Here is a 27,074-nt window from a genome sequence, read left to right on the forward strand (position 1 = left end):
GAACGCTCATCACTACCCATCACAGATACAGGCAGTGGCAAATACATTAATTGCTCGGTCCTTCAGGCTCACAAACGAGAAGAACAGAGATGAAGAACTGAAAAAAATTAGTACCTGTCTTCGACAAAACGGATACCAAAGGCGCATCATCAGCAATGCAATCGGTAAACAACAACAGCCGCAGCAGAGAGTGCAGGACGAGACCCAACAAAGATCGATCGCTGTCCTGCGTTACATCAAAGGGGTTACTGACAAAATCGGCCGAATATTACGGAAACACGAGATATCAACGGCATACAAACCTGATCATACCATCGGAGCAATACTAAGAAACCCAAAATGAAAAATTACTCTGGAAAACCAAGGAGTTATATATATATATATATATATATATATATATATATATATATATATATATATATATATATATATATATATTTTCACGTATTGAAGACATATAAATATAACTAAAGTTGTAGCTCAGATGATTCCAATTTGTCAAGTGTGAAGCGTATTTGTAAACCTTTATTTCAATTATATTAAATGAAATAAATCGTTTTATTTTTGAATGATAAGGAAGAGAAACTATTATTATTAATAGGTAAAAATAACGCAAGGAAAATGAATGGAATAGTCAGGGAAAAATTATATTTAAATATTAAATTTGGCTTATTTCAATAACTCTATTAAAACAGAGATGGTGAAAATTTAAAAATGCAACGCAATTTTGTAAACTTCATATATGCGCAAAAACGTAAACGGAAAAAAATCAATAAACTTTGGATATGTCAATTTTTTCCGCTTATTCACCACTGAGTCATTTTTTATTTAAACAGCAATTTTCGCACACTGAACTCGTTTTCCCTAAACATTTGTCGAGATCTAGGCATATTTTGAAAAAATACTGCCGTAAACTTGCCGCCTCCAAACTTATGCCCCAATGTTATTGGTTAAAAACGATATTTTAAACAGCGCGCATGCACACGTTCATTTTTCTTCATAATTACTTCATAGGGTCCTGTATTATCGGCATGTATGTAGAACCTAGTGGAGAATATGAAATTTTCTATAACATTTTCCGGTGGATTACGATTTGTGAGCAAAACGCCGAAAAGGATATGGTTGTTTGTGCGAAAGCTCTCCGGATCTGTATTGAGATTCCTATTATTTCATCTATTCTAATTTGTTTAACTATGAAGACGTAAATTTTGAATGTCTTCTTAAAATAAACGAATTATTCTAGAGTTACGTATTTGCTAAGGTGTCCGATATATGTGGGACATTTACCTTTATAGGGTCCAAAGACAAAGGAGAACGAAAAACGTCGAGCGTTCATAAATAACATCGCCGCATACAAACACACACTCGAAAGTTTCTGCAGATTTACCCGCGGGACGCCCTTCCATTATTCTCCTAGTTTCATTGTCGTTTCCCGGAGGCAAAACTTGGGACGCGGCAAAATGTCACCGCCCGCTCGGGCGGCCGTTGCTGGCGAGCTTTTCAATTGTAGGCGGGGATTAATTGGGCGATTTATAAAATTACCACGCGGTACAGTCAAAACCGCTCGTTTAAATTAAGTGTTAACGTTTGCGTTTTGCGTTAACACTCCAATCCCTAATATCGCATGTCTAAAGGAGGGTTCACACTCAGTGACATATTTAAAAATCTTTTGGTTAGTTGCGTCGGTGGTCACAGACTTCCGTGAAAAAGTCACCCCTCATGTAAAATTCCTCGTCTCTACGGACTCCCTAAAACTCACAAAACAGTATTATCCCTTCCACCTATTGTCAGCACCATTGGTTTTCCAATATATTCTCTAGCAAAACATTTAACTTCTATATTAAAACCCTTTACGGGGAAAACTAGTAGTTTCGTACACAAACGGAATTTTATCAAATATGTTGAGAGATCTTTGGACAAGTTGTTAATCTGATTTTGACGTGATATTTCTTTAGAAATTTCGATATGTGGTCGCGATGTGTAGAATGTGAGGCAAGAGCGGCCAGTGTGAGGATGCTTGTCTTCGGAAGTTGTAGTGAAGTGTATTTTGTGATGGAACGGGTTTTAATTCTGCTTTTTCAATGAGCCAGGCTAAGATAATTTTACAGTTCTGAGTTGATAACAGATTATGTTTAAGGTATCGGTCTGTGTGCGTAGGTTTTAGGTCTGACTTTCTATTGTTAAGAATCTAGTTTTGCTTTACTTCGAGAAATAATTCAGACGTAAAGAAATAGACCAAATTACAAGACTCTTCTGTCTCTGCATCTTGAGATTGCTTCCATCCCCATTCCACTTCAACACCCTTTCAAACATGATTCATGACAAAGCTGAAAATCTTCGTTTATCTTCTACCCAGAAGCACATTAAAAACAAAAGATAAACGTCAACACTAGTGAAACCATCAAACTCTTCTAAACTACCAAACATTGTGGTAAATGTATCATCGCACCAGCTTTCTGAGACCGAAAAATCAGTTCTTGCAAATGGTCCCAACTTCATCCTTGCCCCACGTATTATCCCAAGAGATGAAGTAATTTCAAATGTCGAGTCTATCCTAAACAAACTGCCATCCCAAACAGCTAATCAAATTCGATTTGAAACGGTAAAAATCCATAAAAAAATCCAAACCTCCTAAATCTAATATTCCAAAGCTTAAACGCATTCCTCTAAAATGATTCGTAAAAGCAAATAAAGGAAATGCTACGGTGGTAATAAACACAAGTGAATATCAGGAACAAATTCAAGATATTCTTACAGACGGATGCTATCATGACCTTAAAAAAGATCCTACACCATATAAAGAACACAACTTTTGTAAATCTGGCTTATTGTCAGCAGTTCTCCAACATATTCTCTAGCAAAGTACCTAGCTTCTATATTAAAACCGTTTAATGGGAAAACTGATAGTTTTGTACTTAATTCCTTCCATTGACGTACAATCCCTCTTTATCAAAGTCCCTATTCCTGAAACTCTCACCCTTATTTCAGATATGTTAAAATCCGAGAATCTGGAAAGAAACTCACTCATCTTAATTTAATCCAAATTTGTGCAAACGCCACGTTAATGATACTTTTATTATTTGGCCTCATTGTCAAGAATATCAAGTCTCTGAAGGCCAGGAAGGCCCCAGGCCCAGATGAAATCCTGCAGAACTGGATTCTTCAAATGTATAACTCCTGCTTGACCAACAATACAATCCCAAAATTGTGGCTAAAAGCTAAAATTGTAGCCGTCCTTAAACCGGGGAAACCAAGGGAAGATGCTAAAAGCTACCGTCCGGTGTCACTGTTGTGCTCCCCTTTCAAACTCTACGAACGCCTTATACTTAACAAGTATGGTCCCCAAATCGAGAACCATCTAATTGCCCAGCAAACAGGATTCAGACCTAGGAAATCCTGTACTGGTCAGGTACTAAGCCTCACCCAACACATTGAGGACAGCTTTGAGAGAAAGGAAACAACGGGCGCCGTCTTTATAGATCTAACGACGGCATATGACACCATAAAAAATAAACCATAAAATATCACTGGAAAAAATTTTCAGAATGACAGGAGACTACCAGCTGACGAAAGTGATAAAAACAATGCTATCTAACAGAAGATACTATGTAGAGTTAAAAGGAACGAGAAGCCGTTGGAGGAACCAGAAGAATGGCCTTCCTCAAGGTAGCGTGTTTATACTAATGACCAACCAATAGGCCCATCAACAAGAAGCTTTATATACGCCGACGACGTAGCTATCACCTGCCAATCAAAAAACATCGCAGAGATAGAGGAGCAGATAACAGAATCCCTATCAAGACTGAATGATTATTACAGATCAAATCAGCTACGCCCAAATCCAGCGAAAACGCAGACATGCCTATTCCACCTCAATAACCGACAGGCGAGAAGGGAACTACAAATAGAATGGAACTCAGTCAGACTGCAACACTGCCCAAACCCAGTCTATCTAAGTGTTACATTAGACCGCTCCCTAACGTTCAGAAAGCATATCGATAAAACCAAGGCCAAAGTCAACACCAGAAACGGCATTCTCCGGAAACTGACTAATGCTCGATGGGGGGCAGACCCTAACGTCCTGCGCTCCTCGGCCCTCGCACTGTGCTACTCCGCAGCCGAGTATGCATCCCCCGTATGGGAGAGATCATCACATGCCCATAGACTGGACCCTGTCCTGCATGACACGTGCTTTACATGCTAGCCGGAATTGCACCACCGCAAATATGTAGGGAAACCCTAGCCATAGCCGCTAGCTGCCAGACTGAAATCAAGGCGAGGCTTTATGCAATCTACACAGCCCCTCACAGCCTCTAAAACTGCTACCAAGAAGACAAAATGGGAACAGCGCCTAGCAATCAACGACATCCCAACCTGGAATATAAAAGAAAAACTTCCTGCAGGCTCTCACTTAGACTGGGGTACCTGGAAAACCCTCAACCGACTCCGGTGTCAAATGGGGAGACCAAGAACAACCTCCTGAAATGGGGAAACGTGGAAGAGACGTGTGAATGTGGAGAATCCCAGACAATGGAGCACCTTTTAGTGTGTCAATCCCTATAAGCCCCATGTACCATCCGGGACCTTTGGACGTGCAATGAAAATGCTGTGAAATGCGCCAGACACTGGAGTGATATATGAAAAATATCTAATAATTTCTAGTCACAAGTTGTAGTCAGACACGATTAAATAAATAAATTGTCAAGAATCCCTTCAAGATATTCTTAGCCATGTAAACTGTATGCACAGTAAAATACGTTTTATCATTTAATTGGAAACTAATAATAATCTCCCATTCGTAGATATTCTTATCTATAGAAAATCAGTCCTAATATTGGATCATGCTGTTTACAGAAAACAACACAGTGTTAAGTATGGGGAAGCAACCCCATACTTAACACTGTTGCCCTGCCTCACATTCAACACATGACTGACCACATATCAAAAGTTCTAAAGAAATATATAATCAAAACCAGATTTACCACTTCTCCAAAAATCTCTCAAAATCTTCGGTCCGTCAAAGACAAAATGCATTTGTGGCAAAGAATGCATTGGAGGGACTATGACAAATAAACTCATCAGCTGCCGAACACAATTTCGAAACCGGACATCAAATTTTATTCGATAAAACTAAATTTCTTGCATGTAATCAATTCTTCTACACAACGAAAAATCCGAGAATCTATAGAAATCTATAACCAACCAAACAATCTTAACCAGGTCTTTACCTTTCACGATTATGGGAATCAGTAATTCGAAACAGTGTTCAGTAACCGCCATTAGCTCAGCCGCTTCAAACAATATAAGTATATAAGTAAGTAATAACAGAATAATTGGCGAAACGTCAGCAAGTTGACGTAGAAGGAACCTATTGGGTTGTTTAGAGGTTTCTGTGGATTCGCCTATTTTCATTTAGTACAAAAATTCATTAACAACCTGAATGAAATCAACCGCGGTGCTAGCATTTACAATAAAAAAGATTGGAAAACTATTACATACAAGAAAAATAAGTGACCGACGAAGAACAATCCCCCAGTACCACTAAAGAAGGTCAGTAACAACACTGCACCCCTGAAGGGAGCGCCGCAAATTACTTAAATAAATCGATTGATTGGTTGAAGAATTGATTACATGCAAGAATTTTAGTTTAGACGAGATTTGATATCAGGTTTCATTATTATGTTCAGCATCTGCTGATTTATTTATATGTCGTAGTCTTAAGGTTCCTTCACGTTCTTTTAGCCTAGTTACAATTTTTCGTACTTTTACTACGTTAATTGCAAAATAGCCTTCAATATAACCTCCCAAAAGCAGCCTCACGCTGACCACTCTGCCGTCCTAAGTCAAAAAGACATCTCAATATTTTTTCGATTTATATCGAAGCTCTTAAGAACACCAGATAATTTGTTTAACTTATTCCCTTATCAAAAAAGACGCATTTCAACAGTTGATTTCGTAGTGCCTCAAAATTGATAATAAAATTAGACGCATCTCAAAAAAAAATCTAACCCAACTCAACGTATCTTCCAAGCATGATGATGATTCTTAAAGTTCCGCCCCATAGAAAAGCTCTTTTCTGACAACTCTCGGTTTTAATAAACAAAATTGTAATATACGTACAGTTTTACGAAATGCTAACGATTCTGGGGTGCCCGTTCCTGACTTAAGACGCACGAAGCAACCGCATAGTAAAATAGACGATGAAGTGATTCTGGACCGGACATTCATAATCATATTGCGTTATACAACCCCACTATCTCACACTATCGGAAACAGAATTTCTTAACGAAACACCCAAATATAAAAATTTCCTATGAAAGGTACCGTCTAGTGACTAAAAAGATGGACGTATTGCTAGAAAACCTTGGGTTTGGTCTACATGATTAGCGTCACACAGAAGACAATCTGGTAGAAACTTGTGATGTTAATAGTAGTTGTAAAAGTCATATAGAGAGAGCTACAGAGTTGCGTGATAACTACCGAGAGAGTAACAACCAACTAAAAGAAGCTGGGATACTGACTTTGAAAAAGTTATTATGCTGTCAACACTAGAAACCTTTAAAACAGCAATTTTTACAAACTAACAGTTTATTTTCCATATCAAAAGAGACGCTGACAATGTAACTGCTCCGCGCAGAATAGGAACTGGTCACTCTTCACATTTTTTGCTCTACGTTGTTAATTCTTATGAAATTAATACTATTCAAATCATCAAAAAAGTTTTCGAACCCGACCATACATTTACGGCATCGAATTCTTTTCATCATAAAGATGAGCTGTCAATGAAAAAGATGGTCATAAATAATTGCGTTTGCCAATGGAATTTAAAGCATTTTTTATTTGGAGGATTACTCTTTGCAATATTCATTTAGTCGACTTAACCCCCGGGCGTATGTGAATGAAATAGTCCAATGTATGTACGCGTCTAAAGGGGTTTCCATTTCTATACCGAAATGACTTTGATGAGCCAACAATTGAACTTAATTTTCTCAATGCCAAAATTACGAAAACTGAAATTCTACAGCCGCCAAAGAAGCATCCAGAATTCAATAAGAACACACTCACGTTTTAGACAAAGCTTCCAGTTTACAAAAAAATGACTCTAACTAACATTTCTCTAATTTTATTTTGTAAGCTTCGTGCTTAAGCTTAATATGTTAAACTCGATGAACTGGTAGTAAATCCATAAATCCACAAATTTCAGTATATTTTGTAATATAAATTATAATATAATTGATGCATCCTGCAATTACCCATCTAGACGTATCTCACATCTGTACTAAACTCTGAAGCCTCGCCTCATTCTTAATTTAAGTACCACTGTCTTAAGAATTAAAATTTGCAATAATTTAAGAAGTTTAGATATTTAGATGCACCTTTTTAGCTTATTACAGCAACACTGTGAGCGTTCCTTACATTAAATATATTACCGACCACATATCCAAAATGTTTAAGAAATATAATGTTAAAACCAGATTTAACACTTATCCAGTCTTCTATCTATTAAAAACAAAATTTGGCTACAAATACATTGTGTCTCTTCAAAAAATATCAACTAGGCTAAAAGATCCTAAGAGCCTTAAGTATACGACAAATAAACTCATCGGCAGTTGCCGAACCTAATCATGAAACCAGATATTAAATCTTGTTCGGCCAAACTAAATTTCTTGCATGTAATCAGTTCTTCTGCCAAAGAAAAATTCTAGAATCCATAGAAATCTTTAAACAACCAAACAATCTCAAGCGCGACTCAGGTCTTTACCTTTCACCAATATGGGAACCATTCATCCCAGTTCCATCCCCAACAGGTACAACTTAGGAGGCTGTGTAATTTATATGAAGAGGACCACAAAACGCAGATCTTCCTCTGTAACAGGGGTGGCCAACTTGATTGGACCCAATATCTCTTGATCACTAACGAGACCCTGTGCGATCTACCAATTACATACCTACTTCTAGAAATGTTAGATGAAACAGCATGGATGATGCGTCCAGCAGTAGGTGATTACGTGGAGCAGTCTGGTCTACGCATTTATATTTTTTGCTTTGCCACGATCGACTGAACAGAACAGACAGAACAGAACAGACGCGATCGACCTGTTGGCCACCCCTGCTCTGTAGCGACATCAGCCGCCTGTAGTAGGCATTTTAACTTCCTTTAAGGACCTGCGGCACAATGCACACGTTTCGTTGGTTGATATTTTTTAAACTATTATATACCATGGACATACTACCAGTACTACACAAAAAAATTTTGACTTTTGATAGTTTTTGTCATGTTTTGTCAGATGTTGTTATTATTAAAATATATTTTCAAGTTAGATAGTAAGTGGCTTAATGCATTTTTCTTCTGTGCAAATTTAAAATATTTTTTGTTAGGTTACTACTGACAAACCGAAACTCCCACGATTTTACAAATAGTTGATACTGCTGTATTACCTGATGAATTTGTGAATGTGAGAAGCAATTCAAGCAAAATATTATTGCATAGCTTGAAGCTTTTGGCAAAAATACAATACACCCGGTGGATTGCGTCTAGTCCCATATCATAAAAATAATTTGGTTAGTTTTGGTAAAAATAATTTGTTACTAAGCAACACGTATTGGTTAGCATTTTCCTGATATAGTATTAAGCCATACATTTCATACAAAACTCAAAACATTTCTGTCTCACTTAAATACAAATATTCGTCTTTACTAGATAATAAAGTGTGAAATTGGGTGGCAAATGATTTGAAACATGCTTGGTCCATAGGTCATTAAAGTATGTTCAAATGCGAACATGGGAAGGCTTCAAAGTCCACACACAAGAGTGTGTCTGTTAATTCATTGCACACTGCTAGATCGACGCAGTCAACCACGCCGCGGGAACAAGCAAAAATTCTACACAATCCAAAGTCCTTCAAGACTAAGACATACTTTAAGTGAATCGTGGAACCTCATTGGTGGAGGTGCTCCTAAAAGTCACCAACCGTAGGTACTTTTCCAGAATAGCAAAGTGAAAATCGGAAACCGTAAGACCCAGAGGAAAATATACACCAGAGAAAGTTCCCACTCCAGCGCGGTTTAAATCGCTGGACACAACCACCCACGACGTCACCTCCACAGGAACCAACTAACTAAAAAAACCTGCACAGGCTTCTAACATCAGTCCAAACGATTCAGAGCAACAGAACTAGAACTACAATAAAAATACTTAACCCGTTTTATTGTATAATCAGACTGTAAAAGTTGCGGACACAGTCCACTTGTAAATAAACTATTATGACTGACGACTATGCAATCAAACCAGTTTCAGTTAAGCTCTGAAGAATTCAACAAGATTACTTGCAAATAGTACGTATTACAGTAAGCCTGTGAAAGTGTCTGAAGATCTAAGAAAAGATGATGCGCTTCTCCAAATTGATGATTATAATACGAGGAGAATTTCAAAAACTGTTTTAATATCAATAATTGTAATGACCGAAGCATATGACGCACTAATTTAGCAAGTCTGGATACGTTTGTGACATTACAATCTTTTGATCTTTACTATTTATATATTGACGGATCAAGCCCATTTACACAACTTATGATAAAATAATACAATAGAGATGAATAACAATATAGAGAGGCCAGATCTTAGGATGTTAAAATAATAGATCATTAACAGGTCGCGCAAACAACTCACTGAACATGAAAAAATTTAAGTCGGTTAATTCGTTGCACAATTGCATAATTAGTTCTTTGGAACTCCTGGTGAAATGTTCTTGTAGCACAAGTGTTTCGGGATGGAACATGTATACCAATCATCGATGTTAACGAAGGGCAATCGATTGTAGATTTGATCAGTGTACTGAATTAATTTTAAGTCCTTCTGTTTCCTTCGACAAGCGAGAGTTGTTTAATGTAATGCTGTGCAGAAATTAGTATCGTAGAATTCCTGATTGTTATGTAGTTTATAGTTCACGTATGGGCAGAACTTGAAAACTTTCTATCCGCGGTGTATGATGGGTGTAGTTGCGACTCCATGCTGAAGCAGCATATTCTAGATGTGATCTGACATAGGAATAATACAGTGTTCAAATCCCAGCATACGAAGTGCCCTGTTGGGTCTTCCTGGAATGCTAGATAGTCATTTTGAGTGGTTATTCTTCAGATCAGTCTTAGATCATCAGCAAAATGAAGAAAAAACTATTCTTTAAACATTAATTTCATTGATAAAAATATTAAATATTAGACGCCTAGGTGAGTGCCCTGGGGAATGCCCTATGAGACGAAGATTTCAGAATATTTGAAATTGTTCATCCAGGATCGCGGGTTTCTCAATCAGCAACCCTGTCTTTATATATTCAGGCCTCCATGTTGTCTATCAGCATATCCAGGTAAGCAAGAAGATCATAGATACGAAGGCAAACATTTTGTGACCAATTTTTAGAATATTTAGCATTTTAGCATTAGCATTGAGTACACAATCCCCAAACTATCTATTAGTTCTACAAAATTTGACTTCCATTCTCCAGGAAATATGCCCTCCTGAAGTGACTTGTTAAAGATAATATGCAGAGGTCTAGATAATATAAAGCAACAGTTTTTGAGGAGAAGTTGAACCTTATCTGATCCAGTCCCTTTAGCAGGGTTAATATCTGAACAAATATATGAAATAGGGATTATGGACTTAGACACGTTGTGCGGACACAATAAGAGCTAATCTGGCATATCAATGGAATTATTGACATAAACTGTGGCGACATACTCCCCAAAGATATCTGCAGCCTGAGAGCCCATGAAAGCTGAACGGTTGTTAAAAATACTACGTTTACTAGAGTTTAGCAAAGAATCTGTATGACGGCTTCGCTGAAGAGAGGATTCGACATCTGTGACATAGGTTTGAAGACATTTGATAAGCAAATGCAATGGAAGCACAATTTGGAGAAACAGAGATGGTCGTAATGGCTTAAATCTCATATAGGCAATCTTGTTTTTTTTGAATAATAAGTGCTCTCTAGCAAGTTATATAGCAGCGAAGATTTGCTAAATATGCAACATGTTATATAACTTTATTATACAGCAGTGCAAGTGTGGATGCTCCTTAAAAGGCCCGACGACCGGTTGCTTGGTTACCAAATAAAGAATTCACAAGGCTGCGGGTATCCGCATTCTGTCTGCCACGCCGCCGTCTTTTGTATTCGCCCGTTTTCGGCGAAGAGCTGTTGCGAATGCTTTATTCGCGGTATTTATAAGTTAAGTAACTTGGGCTGCGGCCCATAAAGTTGTTTTTGTTTGGTTATAAATTACGCGGGGCTGCTATTTTTGTGAGTTTATGTCGGTGGAGTACATCGGAATGAAACGTCAACCTCTAGAACTCACGCCATGGTACTGCATACCAGACACGAGTTTTTTTTTTTGAAAATTATTTACTTCAGGACAGGAAAACAAAAATAACCAAGAAAATAACTTCACTTCTCTGAGATAAGTACTGTTTTTGCCCCGGCCACCCAATTGGTGAGGGGATGAGTAAAACTTAGAACAAGACGTAACCCCCTTAAATAGTGATAAATTGCTTACACGAGTTTTGGGTGCAATCATTAAGCGGGAAAGGAAGAGTGTAGCTCAAAAAAAAAGTTTAGATTAAAAGTAAGCGTCTATTAAAATTAACATAAAAAAGCTAGTTAACAAACTAAACTGAATCAGGGAGAAGAAAAACGAAATTATCGCTCGATCATTACATCAGCCAGCTGAGTAGTAATAGCGCAATATACAGAGTAGAACAAATCAGCGCAATTAGCTTAGGTTAATATTAAATTACGCACATATGAATACGTCTTGCTGCTGTTTCAGTGGTGCCTGCGACCCTCGACAGCCATCTACTGATGGTCACCGATGCCAGCGGCGGCGGTGTAAGCTTCACCCTCAACGCATTGCCACGAAAATGCGCGTTGGTGGTTGTGCGATCAAACTCATATTTGTGAGAGCACATTGAAAGTGTCGATTTGTATAACGAGTTTACCAGATTCTTAGTGACATCCCTCTTCAAAACGTGATGCTAAGCTGAATCAACTTAAAAACATGGGTTATATCTGCATTAGCTTTTTAAAAACAATGAGCGATTGTCCGGTAAGATTTCCATTTTAATAAAGAACAAAAAAACACACAAAGATTATATCTGTCAAGTAAAAGCTTCTAACCGTTTTAACGTTCCCTGGTGATTATAGACAACTAATGTGATCCGAATGAATTGATTGTTATTGATTAACGTGTGACTCGCTATCGATCGAAATGTTTTCTTGTATGAAAAATGATTGTTTTAGTGTAGTAAAATACCGAATCAGGTGGGTTGGTTTGACGCGGCATAACGAAACAGGTAAGTCGTTTTCCTTAAGTTTGCGCGAGAATGCTTTTGCTTAGAAATTCTTAACCTGATTCACGCTTGTTTACATTTTAGGTACTATCAGAACCGAAGCCGGATTTCGATAGCTACCCTTTCTTTGGGGCACTGCTGATTCCGGAACAAGGTAACATAACCATTGATTTAAATTTTTATTTTAGCGGAGTTAATGTTAAATATTTTACAAATTTCGATTGTAAACCTCATTGCCACCAGTGAATTCCAGCAATTAAACTTGTTATCCATCATTATAACTTTAGTAAACGATAGTTCTATTAAAACAGATTTTAAAGTCGTACTTGTCTCATCTTGGCGTTTTACTAGCACATGCTAACTAACCGTGATTTTCTTTGCTACAGTTCCCAATATTACAAGCCGAGCCTGTCAAGACGGTACGTGCTTCGTTCAAATTGATCTTAAACATCCCGCAACCTGACGATGACTGTTTCTCATAAGCTGCCATGGATAAAAGGCACCAAATTATTACTTCTGTCTGGATTGAAAGCAGTGCATGCGTCGCGAAAGAAATAAAGCTTTTAAAAGTTCCAAGAAACTTGAATCACATTGTAATTAATACAAGCAATAAAGAAACGCGTCACTTTACCACGTCAGTTTCGTTTCCCACGAATTCGAGCCACTTCGGACATTTCCGGGATTTTAAAAAAAGTGTACTATGCAACACGTTCGGTAAATTTTTTAAGTCACTCGTTTCTTAAGCACTCGCTCTGTTCGTACCAAATAAACTCCTGAGTCAAATGCCGTTTGTACTATTAACAAATTAAAACAAAAGCTGACGGCTCTCATAAAATTAACACAGCTTGATTAGAGTTTTGCTGTCCCATATCGCTTCCAGTATTACTTTTCCACATTTTGGAAACAGGCTATAGTTCTTCCCTCTGATGTTTCCCACTTACGATCTATTAGTTAGTATACTGTCAAGCTTCTTATTGTGCATAATATTTTACCACGCACTCAATCCGATTTCAGAAAAGGTTATAGTTGGGAAACAGCACCTTCTCATGTCACAGGTGATATAATCAGAACTCGAGATGAAAATAAAACAACCATACTGATGTTATTAGATTTTAACAAGGCCTTTGATACTCATAGCCATTCAATCCTTTTTCATGCTGGTTTTAGTGACATGGTACATTCATTTCTGTCTAATCGTACACACTGTGTTGTCTTAAATAATGAATATTCTGCAAGATTAAACTTGCGCAGACGGATGCCGCAAGGTAGTATTTTGTCATTTTGTTCATTCGGAATATTCGCCTGCTCTTCATTTATTCCGAACTCAATTTTAATGAGCTTTGGTAGATTTTCAATATCGCCCATATATCCAACAGAGTCCAACACACCTAAGGTGATTCTCGTCACGACATCCGTCGCATTGAACCGTAGGTCTCTACCCTCAAACAAGCACAATTTGGACATTTACTGCCATATACGCATGTGTCGGATAGACTATCAAGTGGCAAATACCAAATCAACCAATAAGAATGAATGAAACCCAGGTTTCCGGTTTGGTCATGAATTTACAAGCTACCGGATGTTTTCGTTAGATTTTACACAATGCCATTTTAACATTTGTCAGTTCTGGTCGTCATTTAGTGAATGTATTCGTGACCTTTTGCAAAAATGGACCCAAATACCTATGGTCGTAGAAAAACTGTAAACTTCTTCAGTCACTCGCTCGGCTGCTTTCGTGACTAAAGTGGCATTTATCCCACATCACACTTGTTGCATAATACACCATTGCATATTTTAAATGTAAAGAGACATCGTTAAACTTGTCGTTCAGGGCAGAAATATATCACTATTATATCAAACGTGTATAATAAAGTTTTATGGGCTACTTCAGAAAACTGTAGAGTAATTAAATAAGGAATTCCGTCCAGTTCAGTTCAGTTTCGGAGCCGGTCATAGGCGTAGGTAAACTCTGCGCAATAAAATTATTTTTGATCAATAATTCTCAACTATAAGTGAGAGAAAACGAAATTTTTTGAAATGTACATCATTTCATAAAATACGAATTTTACTGTACAAGAAGCTGGCGACCGATGTTTCCTAATGACCGGAGTTCAACGTTTTTAAATTATTGCTGGTGAGAAAGACAGCAGACCAAATCAAATTTTACAAGAGATTAGTAAAAATACTTGATCAGACACCAAAAGTGCAATTCGAAGCAAAGTAAAGTTAATTATTTAAAATAATACACACTCTGGCTAAGATTAGACAAGAAACTTCATTTTGATATATCCCATGAGTTCTTGAGTCTTCCGTGTATTAAAATATACCCTTATTGGTGGGACATTCTTTTGTATTTTTTGGATATTCTCTGTACTCTCTGGGTTCTTGTAATTTTTAACAAAGTAATACTTATGTGTTGTGCTGTCCACAGGCAGCTTTATGAATTGGTCTGCCTCTATTTTCCAGTTGAGTTTTTCATGTTTTATGCTATGCCCATTAATGTATTGGTGGAAAATTTAGTAAGACCTCCAGCGCTGCATCGGGGATTGTGTTCATGGCTGCAGGAATGCACAGACTCAGATGCCATGTCGCCTCGATCTACATGGTTCTTGTTTTGTTAGATAAAGCCAAAGTGTGATTTATGGGATTAACCCTCAGTTCTTTTCACACATGCTTCTGCTAGTACCATTGTCCAGTTTTCCTGAGTGTGATGCTTTCCAAATAAGTTTTTAGTTAAATGTGACTTCTGAATACTTTGCTTTCTTGGAAAAGTGTAGCTTCACTTTCCTACCAGTCCTGTAAGGACTCGCCTGTTAGTCAATGGAATAACTGGCATCTTCTTCGGATTAACGGTTAGCTGCTCATTTTGGAACCAGTTTCCCACGATTTTTATAGCCTCTTGGCTTTTCTTTGACAGACTGAACTATATTTTCTTCGTACTGCAAACACTAAGTCGTCCGCCTATCCTAAGCAGTAGAAGCCTCCAATAAACAGTTTTTGCAGTCAACCAATAAGGAACATAGCAGAAGGGAAAGATCTCCTCCTTGCGGCCGTTATAGTCGTCTGTAAGAGTACCTATTATTGTCCTATTCCCAAGACGATTTTGCATCTATTTACACATCGTTGTTGGAGCTTCTCTCCTTTCTAGCGCTCTCGTAATGAAATTTGTTGAGACGTTGAACGAACCGTCGATGTCTTCTATTAACTTTTTAAGTCATCTAACGCTAGATCACTTGATTTTTCCGATTGGTAAGCTATGAAATTGTTTGCTGGCTGAAATCCTTTATCTTGATAAGACGTGGATTACTGAAAGTTTGTCGAGTATGTGACAAGGTAAAAACAAACCAGTTCTCGTCAACCTTTCACGTAAGACCTGACAATAGGTATTAAGCTGCCGTCAGTAAAAGGCAAGACACTAATAATCACTGGTATTGGAAGGGCAGAGGGATTTTTAAAAGGTTTGGTCCCCTTTGGTTGTGATAAATTATTACAAATTTTGTTCAGAAAATATTAAATATATAAATAGAAGATGCTTAAAAGCTTCGTTTAAATATATATTTTCAAGCAAAGAATGTAACGCAGAAACTGACTGTGATTAAGTACATTAGTAATTTTTAACTATCAAACAACGCCCAAAATAAAATCCAAATTCACACTTTTATTTTTTCCCAAATGTGTATGCGACTCGCTAACTATAACATCAAGATATAATTTGATTTCTGCATGGTAAGGGTACCTAATACCATTTTTCCTTCTTGTTGCTGGTTGGAGAATGGATAACGATATGCAAAGCCCATAAATTCACTCAAACGTGGGTGGTACTACTGCCACTTGATAAAAAGAAAGAATTTTGTGATGAAATCAATGTCAAACAATGAAAAAAACACGTTTCTGAAATAAATTTTAAGATATTCCTTTGTTTTTTTTGCACCATACTGCAATGGTTTAACTTTTTCTTGCCCCAGCCGTTAAAACATCGTCAGCGCAGTTAAAATCTTAAAGGCGAATCGGGAAACCTATAAAACGTTTTGAAAAGTTGCAGATATTAAACAAACTCTTCTTATAAAACCGGAAAATTTATAAACAAAATAACTCGTTTCCGCTGGTAAAATAAATTCGGCTATTCTCATACGGTTATGCGGCTAGAAATAATTTTTAGGTTTCTTTAAAATCGGAATCGCCGTTTTTCGAGATAAAATCTCCTCGATGGAAAATCCGGCTAGCCGGGATGGTCCCCTATGTCGTACTTTTCGAACAAAATCCAGGTCTGCTTTTAAATCACTCGCGAAAAGAATAGCCGCAATTTGGTCTATTCATGATATGGGAATTGGTAACTCCAATCTTCGCTACGCCTGTGACGTTCGCTGTTGAAAAAAAAACCAATAATATACAGTGTTGGTCAAATTCGGAACTTTTAAAGTGAAGCTGTCCTTTCTAAAAGAGATACACGAGAGCTAATATCAGAGTTGTGGGGTATTTTTCGAAAATATAAAAACTAGTATTTTTTAAAACTAATAGTTTATTAGTTATTAGTTTTTTTTATTTGGAACATCCTGTATATTTTTGGTTCATTGAAAAGAACTTGTCTTAAAATATGCAGTGTTAAAGTATTATATGTGAAATTTAAATGTGCCTTCGGAAAATTTAAAAATTTAGATCTTCTGTTTTTGATTGTAAAGCCCGAAATACGCCAAATATGATCTGGGGATAAGTACATTATTATAAGAACATGACAACATAAAGGTAATCGATTTCTTTCCATTCAATAGATTTTTAAATTGTCTTATGTGCGCCATATTGAATATTTTCATTATTAGGTAAAGTATAAAAAATTCTTTTAAATGATGTATTTCTTATATTTGTCATTATTGAACTAGTATTAAATTTATTATTTATTCAAAATTGAAAAGTGAATAACATCAAAAATTCCAAGTAAAAACTTTACTTACTGAGTGCACTGGAATCACTTGGAATTATTTAATGATTACATTAGAATAAATAAATAAATAATAATTGAAATATACGAAATGTGAATCAATAATTAATATATATTATTGATTAATTAATATTGTTCATAGTAATATTTATTGTCTCAGTTACAAAAGATATTCAAACGAATGGTCGTTATTTTATAAGCATACAACATCGTCTAACTGTAGAACTCACCACCTGGTTAAGTTCTTTATTTGAAATGCTTCTAAAACTAGCTGACATAATTCTTCCTCTGTGGGTACACATAGTTTTGGTGTAAAATTCCGGAGGAGTTAGGTGATCGACCATTCTTCAAAATTATTAAGTAAAGTAAGTAAATAAATACTGTGACAATTTTTTTACGTTGCTGACTTTTCAATTTTGGGTTAGCAATACTAATGTATGGTCTGCGGTCAATGGACTCTCATTTTATTTCCAAATGTCTGTTGAGAGCGATCAGGGTCTAAATAAAAATCAAATTTTGCTTTGCGCCTCTAAGAATGATGATAAATTCATCATTTAAAAACATTTTTTACACTCAAATAATGAAGATATTCAATATGGCGCTTATAAGAAAACTTTTGTATCTCGAAAACTATTAAATTCTTTAAAACTTTCCGAATTTAACCTACCCCATGGTTTCCGTTATTCTCATGCTATTCCATACTTATATTGGACACACTGTATTTGGCTCAATTATATTTTTTTAATACCTAATGGTATAGAATACTATATTGTTATATTATATAAATCTGCAAAAAATTATTTAGACTATAGGGTCGACATAGGTTCGAGTGAGGAAATGGAGTAATTCATCATAACAAATAGCGAGGAGGAAACCAAAAGTGCAATTCGGAAAAAGTTATTTTTAAAAAGAAATTCTCACCCCAAGGTAATACCAGTTACCACTCAAGAAAATCTAAAAAATACCCACTTCTTTTTGGAAAAAAAATGAGATTTAGTAATTTTGAATTAGAAATTTTAGAAAGATTTGTTGAATAAAGGAAATATAACGGTCTTGGCCTTTCGCCATACCGCTATGAATAGAATTAAAAGTAAAACAGCACTTTTAAAATGAGGAACGTTGAAACCCTCCTGCAAGAGGTAATAAAGACGATGAATTGTGAAAAATGAAGTCAGTACGTGGAATATGTAAGCGAAATAGAAAAAAGAATGTATTATTTCTCTGGACTCCAACTATAGTTCATCCGACTACTCGGAACGTGAAGAATAACATTTCTAAATTGTATTGTAAATTGCAATTTTTTTTCAAATAATAATATTTATTACAATTTATCTATTATCATATTATTTTTACTCCTAATAAGTTTTTATTTACCTCATCTTAGAATAATAATCTATCCAAACTCTGAGACTGAAATGTAAGTTTAATGATTCCTGTCATTGCAAATTAAGAAACTACCTATAGTATTGATTTATTGGTATTTACAGGCGGCAAGTATCGCAGTCGACAGGATATGTACAGCCCCGAAAGGATGCTTAGTGCGTGTCTGGGGGATGTATTAATTAAATCCTCACTTAAAATCCAAGTTTTTACATCAACCTCGGAACTGGAGGGCGTTTAAGCGCCTCTAAAGGCGAATTCCCCGCACGGAGCGTTTCTCGAAAACGATAGGCCCGGGATTATATCAGTCCTCATTTGCTTAACTACGGTACGCGCTCACACACACACACACACACACACACCCTCGAACACAAAGGGACGTCAAGTCACGATCTAACGCTTACGATGTGTATGTAATATGTTCGATAAACGTTTTGTACCGTAAATTCCGCTCTTTTATTTTTAGTTTGTATTCATCGAACGACGATCATTTCGCGTCGACTACACGAGGCTATCATGTAAAATATGACAACGCCCGGGATGGAAGTATGTAATACCAGTATAACATCATAGGTGCCTGTCTAAATGTTGAAAGATAATGAACTGTTTTCCCATGCCACTTCCCCTTTTCCTGTTGATACTTTTTACAGACTTATCTTGCCAAGATCTTGAACCATTTCCATTAGAAAATAACCGCGTTTCGTATAAAAACACAAAAGAGATGATAAAAATAATATGTAATACAAAAAAAATGATCTTTATCTTTGGGAGCTATATAAATCGTTAAATCTCTACTGCAAAAGGAGTTCCTACAGTTTCTAAGAAACTCGAAAAATAAATCCAAAGATTACTGGAAATTAACGCTGAAAAAAAAACACAGAATAACGAATCCAATAAATAACAACTTAAAACCAGATGATTTTAATGTGTTTTCGCTGTAAAACATAATGAAATCATTACCAGATTCATCAAAACATCAAACTAATTACCTGCCTAAAATACCATCAAAAAAATCCAGAAAGGAAACTCTCAATATATTGGGAACTCCTTGCACAGAACTTATAATGCTGCTTCACAGATGGTGTATATTGTTGATGATATAATATTGTCTTAAATTTTCTAAGACATCCCCCTCTTTAAGAAAGGAGATCCAGAGCAGCTGAAGAACTATAGTCCTATATCTATTATGGTGGCCTTTTCTAAGGTAATGGAGTCCCTGGCTTCAGTTCCGGCGGGTGCATTACTGAGGCAGTTTTAAATATTGAGCAGAGCATAGTTGGGGCTTGGAGAGTGGGTCGGACACTGTTCTTACAGTGTCCAGGGCCTTCGATTTTGTTTCCCATTGATAGTGTCCCAATCAAATATGGTGTGCCTTCAAAAAAGAGGCATGGCCCGAGTCGGCGACAAGGTACACTGCCAGCCGCTTTTTCCCTCTTTTAAGATAATGACAGTTCCTATTCTCTTTACTTATTTACTTATCACATGCTGGAGGTTCATAGGAAGAGAGATTTGTTAACTCTATAGTCTGATATACATGATCACCAGACAAGGTCAGTGATAATAAGAATAAAAATTCCACGTTGTCGTCTAGCTATATCTGACAAAAACTATCTATAAACCATGTATGTGTAAAGGAGTAAGTCAACGTTATTATTATGATTATCATTGTTAAAAATACCACTTTTTTAATTTTGATATGTAAATTTGTGTCATTTGCTGACGATTCCATTATAGCGATCAACCATAAAAATAATGGCAATGAAATTTGCCTCAAAAATCGAACAAATGAATACCGGGAAAACTCACATGGACTATTCATGTTGATTATCTAGCAGGCAAATTATCAATCTATTAAAAAATATAACAGACCGACTCTATACAGATATTTGAAAATTAATATATTTGGGACTTGTGCCTCCTAGTGTTCTGCGTAAGCTCAAGAGATTCTGGAAAAATATTTATTTTGCATAAAAAAAGTCATCAGATCAATGATCGCCGTAGGCAGCTCAGACTCTTGTAAAGAATATTTTTAAAAATATTGCATCGCAACTTTTCCTTGTCTTTATTCTTTGATAATGTTCACAAAAAAGCATAACAAAAATATCATTATGAGATGCGAAACGCAAAGCATTAGAAATAAAAACCTATTAAAATTGAACTGAGGTGACTTTTACTTGATGAAAATCCATTTATCAAAATAAATAAGAACTAAAAGTTCAGATTTTCACGAAATTATTTATTTTTACATGACAATAATATTTACAAACTAAATAATCAATAAACAATAAAGGAAAGGTATTTAAATCTATCAAACTCTTGACCGGAACCTTCGGCACTAACACACAATAACGCGTTTTACCACAAACCGAAACTCAAATTTACGTACACGACGCGCGTTTCACCAACCAAGTTGGCATCTTCAGGAGAAGATGAAAACTAAAATTGAGTTTCGGTTTGTGGTAAAAGGCGTTATTGTGTGGTATTTAAATCTAATTGATCGTTAAGCAATACGTTTGAACGTCTCATTTTGTTAATCTCAATGGCTTTCAATAAATTTAATTTTCTACTTTTTATGGCTGTATGTAAAATATCAAAATTGTCGTCAAAAATGTGTTTTTCTGTTTTTAAGTGTGTAGCATAATTACAATCTAGACTATTGTTTTTAAACGCTCTTTTATGATCGTTAATCCGTTTCTTCAAGGATCTACCTTTTTGTCCAAAATAAATTTTAGAACAAGATCCGCATTTCAACCTGTAAACACCTGATTTTTCGTTTTATTGTTTTTTTAAATATTTTCCTATTGTGTTGTTATTTCTGAAAGCTATTTTTAAACCACATTTTGACAAATGTTTTGAAACTTGTTCACTAGGTTCTCCTATGTATGTAATTGTTTTAAATTGTTCGTGTTCTGTATTAGGTTTCGGATAAATAGAGTTTACTGTTGTCTGGATTTGTTTTTTATTAATGATTTTATCTATAATGGACGGATTGTAGCCGTTGTTCAGTGCAATTTGTTTAATGATATTAAGTTCTTTGTTGTAATTTTCTCTTGTGAGTGGCGTATTAAGAAGTCTGTGTATAAAAGAGTGAAATTCAGCCATTATGTTGTGTATAAGGATGATTTGAGCTGTTATGTATGACGTCTAAAAAAACACATTTTTGACGACAATTTTGATATTTTACATACAGCCACAAAAAGTAGAAAATTAAATTTATTGGAAGCCATGGAGATTAACAAAATAAGACATTCAAATGTATTGCTTAACGATCAATTAGATTTAAATACCTATCCTTTATTGAGCTTAAATTCTCACAATAATTTAGTTAAGGTTTCTGGTCATTTTTCGGTATATATAGTAGCAGGTAGTTTGTAAATATTACATTTGATGAAGACATGGTGTTGTCGAAACAATTGTCATGTAAAAATATATAATTTCGTGAAAATCTGACTTTTAGTTCTTATTTATTTTGAAAAACCTGTTAACCACCTACCTACCCTTTGCAAGATAAATGTGGATAGCAAGATCAAAACTTATATGGGTATAAACTGCCCAAGTAAATTATTTTAAATAAATAGCGACTGTAAGGCAAACCTCGAAAAAAGTTAAAAAATATATTAAAATCTTTTTTGCAAAATAAAAACATTCTCTGGAAGAATATTTTTAAAGATGAAAATATAAAACAATGTTTGATTAATATATATACATTCGGCTTGACTATACCCTTTTCTTATATGGACGATGCACATATCGCAATTAAACCAAAACTAGGTTGACAAATGCCATTTTATAAAAGATTAGATTTGATAGGAATAATCCTTGATTTAAAAAGATATATCATATTATTTCATTTAATTTCATGTTTTGTAGAGTATAGATTTTAGTTATATAGTATAGATATTGGCATTTTTCTTAGAAGCTGTTAACGTAAGTGTAAAAGAATAGTTTCAATTTGTTTAGCACCTCTCGAAAAGTTTTTACCATCCAGATGATACTTCTCTGGTTTTTAGTACGAAAGACTTACCAGTCTTGAAATTCTGTAGTCGTGTTTCAGTAGAAAATGCTAAACGTTGGTTTACCCAAAACTACATTAAAGTAGTAAACTCGGAGGCGTTACAATTTAGATATTCATCTATAACATAAAAGGTATTTTCTGCTAAATTATTTTTAAACACTTAAAGGCACTACATTTTTGTATTTTTTTAACTTGAGTGGGAAGTTTATTATGGAGGTTAAATTTTTAGAACTACTGGGCTATTTGCTACCCTAGCCAGACTAACTGACCCGTAAAATCATATTAACCGTTTCTGGACTCAAAGTAATCTGATACATTATTTTTTATATGCATAATCGAAGCTAAAATATATAGAGACGGGAATGCCAATAAATTTAGTTAAAGGAATAATGTTTTGCAATGTATATGGCTTAAATAAAATGTGTGTTGTGCTCTAAACACCTCACCGCCCCTGACACAGTTACCCCAACACACGATGGCATATGACAAGTAGGATTGTACGTAGCCATAATAGTAAAGTAATAAAAACCGAACCAAAGTACATACGCATGAAATACTGCATCAACCTGATTAGTACATGTAAAGTGTTCGTCAATACAAAACCCTCAGATATTTCCAAACTCTGATTTGTTAACTGTTTTATTATTTAATTTAACAGGAAAACTCTTATTTAAATTTGTCAATATAAAATTCATCATTTCTGTTTTTGATTCATTTAAAGCAAGTCCATTTTCATTGCAAAAAGTTTCATTTTATTTACCACACAGGTTGATAGTTTGGAAAAATATCTAAACTAGCATTTAAGGTTGTGACGACCGCATTGTCCGCGTATGCAGCAACGTAATGACTGCATAATGTTTTAGCGGTCCCAGTATGCTTCCTTGAAGTACTCCACTGATAACTGGACCATAAGATGAATTAACAGAGATATTATATTTTAAATTGGTTTTTAAATTGGTTGTTTGCTCTCTACCAGTAAGGTCAGATTTTATCCGAGCATCCTGCACTTATAGAATTTATCGAGAATTATTTTTATATCGATCACATCATTATTATTTTTACTTTTTGTGAAGACATTATACCTTCCTCTGTCGAATGGCCTTTCCGAAAACCAAATTGGTGAACAATTAAAAAATAATCTTTATTCAAAAATGATTCTAATCTTTCATAAAAGCTTTTTCGAAGATTTTTGAGAAAACCGACAATAGACATATACCCTGGTAATTAGACATCAAATGCCCTTATGAATTGGGACTATAACTTTTGTAATGCATTGGGGAATCTAGCCTCTCTAAACAATAAGTTAACCAGATACGTCGTGGGTGATAAGAGAGCACGAAATCTCATCCTCGCCAGCTGAATGCTTTTTACTAACAGACCAAATAACCTCGAATATTTCATGTTCTTCGTAAAAGCTTTAAAAAAATGAGTTTGTTATTATTTTATTTTTGAATTTTTTTTATGATAATATGATTCTAATTATATTGTATGGGAGGGAGACACTGTAAATCTACTGGGTTTAAGTGGGGTGTGTAATATCAAGTATGCTCCCCAAAGTTGTCACTAGAATTAGTTCCAAATGTTTATCATTTTATTTTTTATATACACTACTTTCTTTTGCGGTGCAACATGAGCAGTTCGTTGCCGCTTTTCAGCTTGCAGGGCAAGGGCATTCATATCACGGAGGGCACTGGTCATCGTAAGCAAGCAATGCTTAATAAAATTAATGATATAACCTTTACCTTTCCCTTCAATTTATCATATTATCGTCTGTCGAAATTCACAAGAATAAAGATTATTTTTTACAATATTCTGATATTCTCAGATTAGAAACAACTTCTTGTCCATGAAACTATTTAATATTTTACCAAATCCTGTTAAAGATCTTAATCAATCATTATATGCCGTAATATACTATGACAACATATTCAACTTAAAAAATTTGCTCTAATTTTGGGTATAAATGTCGAGAAACGCCACCTAACTAAGGCACATGCCTTAAAAGAAAAGGGAACGAAAATGACCTTATTAATATTTCCGAATCAGGTTGGGAAAAAGTTTCACCGTTCTAGGAATCTTGGCTTGCTGAATCTGATTCTAAAATTATAAATGTACAATTTTATTTGTGACAAAACTTTTTTCTCCTCTCTTCATTTTCTGAACATTTCTCGTTTTTTTATTTTCTCCCTATTTCTTAAGCAGCAATTAACTTCAACAGCACTTTCCCTTTAGATGAAAACTGTGTAAGGGCCCAAATTATAACAGCGAAGCAGCCAAATTTATGAGCCTAAACTTTAAATACCTAGGATTAAAAAAAAGGAAACAAAAATAGTCATAGCTCCCAACCCAATTTGTAGTATTCCCACCTGTTTTCAAAATTCCATGGGCGGTAGCTAAATTTGAAATAGTCGGTGGACATTGCAGTAGATTGTAGGTCTTACTGGGCTGTATTGGTTTATTTTAGGAAACAAAATATTTACTAGGAGTTTCACATAAGCAGAGTCACATGTTTTGCTAATGCTGTAACTTTTTAAATCTAATTTAAAAAAATTATCTTCATCCATATATATAAATTAATATTCTAACATATTTCTGAAACTCCAGTGAAAAAATCTTCAGTAAATATGAAAATAGTTTTAAAACTAATAATTCTTTAGGAAAATTAATTAAAAATAATAAAAATGCAACAACAAGAACATCATAATTCACTCATCAATGAAAACCTTGATTCCAACTATAACATTCATCAAATATCCTGTTAAATGATCAATTATATTTTACCAACTCACCCCTATTGAACTTAGGCTTAATGATTATAGATTTGGTGGATCTATCGATGAATTTTGTTCGTTAGTTCCGAAAATTACTCTGCATTGTTTTTTGAAATAAGGTTCCCATAAATGTACGCGCGGGAATGCATTGTTGCCAAAGACTTTTTTAAAATAATGTTATTTAAGTTAATTCAAATATCGTCTCACGAGTTTGTTCGAAAATTGGCAGCTAAATAAAAATTAAACAGTGGCGTTAAGAGGGGCGGGGGGCATTTTTATAAAATTTATTGATTAAAATGTACGTCTGCTGAATGTTTGACACTATGAGACGGAAATCGCTGGATGAGGTGGACCTCATTTCTGCGCGATCCCCGGATTTAAACCATCTGGATTTTTTCCTGCACGGCTACCTACCTCCCTTGGTTTAGGTTACTGTGGAAAATCTAGTGGGCCTAAGAAATCGAAATCTTGCTGGGTGCAACTCAATTATAATTGAACCGGGTAGTTTTGACAGACTGCGCCAATCCATAAGGAGAAGATTGGATTTCTGGATCCGAGCTTTTTGTATTTTTTTTGTGTGACAGATATAGTTATTTTAGTCGACTTGTTGGCACATGTTATTGGATTGTTGAAAAATATTATTATAAATTCACAAGCAATAAGATAATAATAATAATAAAAAGTTTTAACTTTTTATCTAGTAAGGGAAGCAAAAAATAAGAAAAATTTTAAAGACGAAAATGTAGTAGTTTTAGTCGCTCAAATCAAATCAAAGTCAGTGACGTACATTTTTATCAATAAATTTTATAATTTTGCCTCCCCCCAAGCCGCCGTTTAATTTTTATTTTAATTAGGGCATTATCACTAAAAACAACGTCATTAAAAAAAAATTGCATATAGTATCTTGGGAACCGAACGGACATTTTTGAGAACTTGTTTCATAAAACGACGAGGAATCACCGCCTCAAATATTCCCGCGAATTTATTAAACACCCAGCATATGAGAAAGTCCTAGTAAACATTTTGTTTTCCATTATGGATTTTAACTTTCATCGAGTATGGGCTGAAAACATTCAACTTACTGGCTGAGCGCTCGATCAACTGGGCCCTGTCCGCCCGAGTCGTGGTGTCTCCTTTCTTTGTGGACGATGCCCATCAGCTTCATCCAGGCGTTGTTCTTGCCTCCGTGGCTGCCCATCCCGCTCTGCCACATAGTCATGGTTGCGGCACATTAGTCACTGTTTGCGACAATCGAAAAACGGACGCGAAACCCGCGAGGTCTGCCGCCTTAAGAGCTGAGTACTTTTTATCGAAAACACTTTCGCGTTGTCTCTCAACCGGCTCGTCGGATAACGAATATTTGGTGTTTTAGTTGGTTTTATATTAAATAGACGACGTAACTATGTCTTATAGTTATGCAAGAACGTTTTCTCGTTATAGAACTTATCAAAATGGAAGAGAATCTTTTTTGCGTTGCTTATGTTGAGCGTTATTCAGATTATTAAGTAATATGCGTTGCCGGTTTCCGCACGAAAGACAAACCCGGACGTTTCTCGCAGCATCCCGTCGGAAGAGTTCGTCAAACCCCGCCGCAACCCTACCGAATGATATATCTAAAATTATGGCACCGTC

At 35.5% G+C, this 27,074-nt stretch overlaps 1 protein-coding gene across 1 annotated transcript in view; it reads right to left on the bottom strand.

The window, feature by feature from the left end:
* The window catches only part of LOC132697680 (potassium voltage-gated channel protein Shaker), a 293,335-nt gene extending 266,706 nt beyond the window's left edge, over window positions 1-26,629 (bottom strand). Inside the window, exon 1 of the mRNA XM_060663226.1 lies at window positions 26,525-26,629. Within this exon, the coding sequence (XP_060519209.1) occupies window positions 26,525-26,607 (83 nt within the window). The 5' untranslated portion in view covers window positions 26,608-26,629. The remainder of the gene's footprint in view (window positions 1-26,524) is intronic.
* Window positions 26,630-27,074: the final 445 nt, after the last annotated feature.

Source organism: Cylas formicarius, unplaced genomic scaffold, assembly GCF_029955315.1.
Source record: "Cylas formicarius isolate icCylForm1 unplaced genomic scaffold, icCylForm1.1 PGA_scaffold_2__14_contigs__length_35257938, whole genome shotgun sequence".
NCBI lineage: Eukaryota > Metazoa > Arthropoda > Insecta > Coleoptera > Brentidae > Cylas > Cylas formicarius.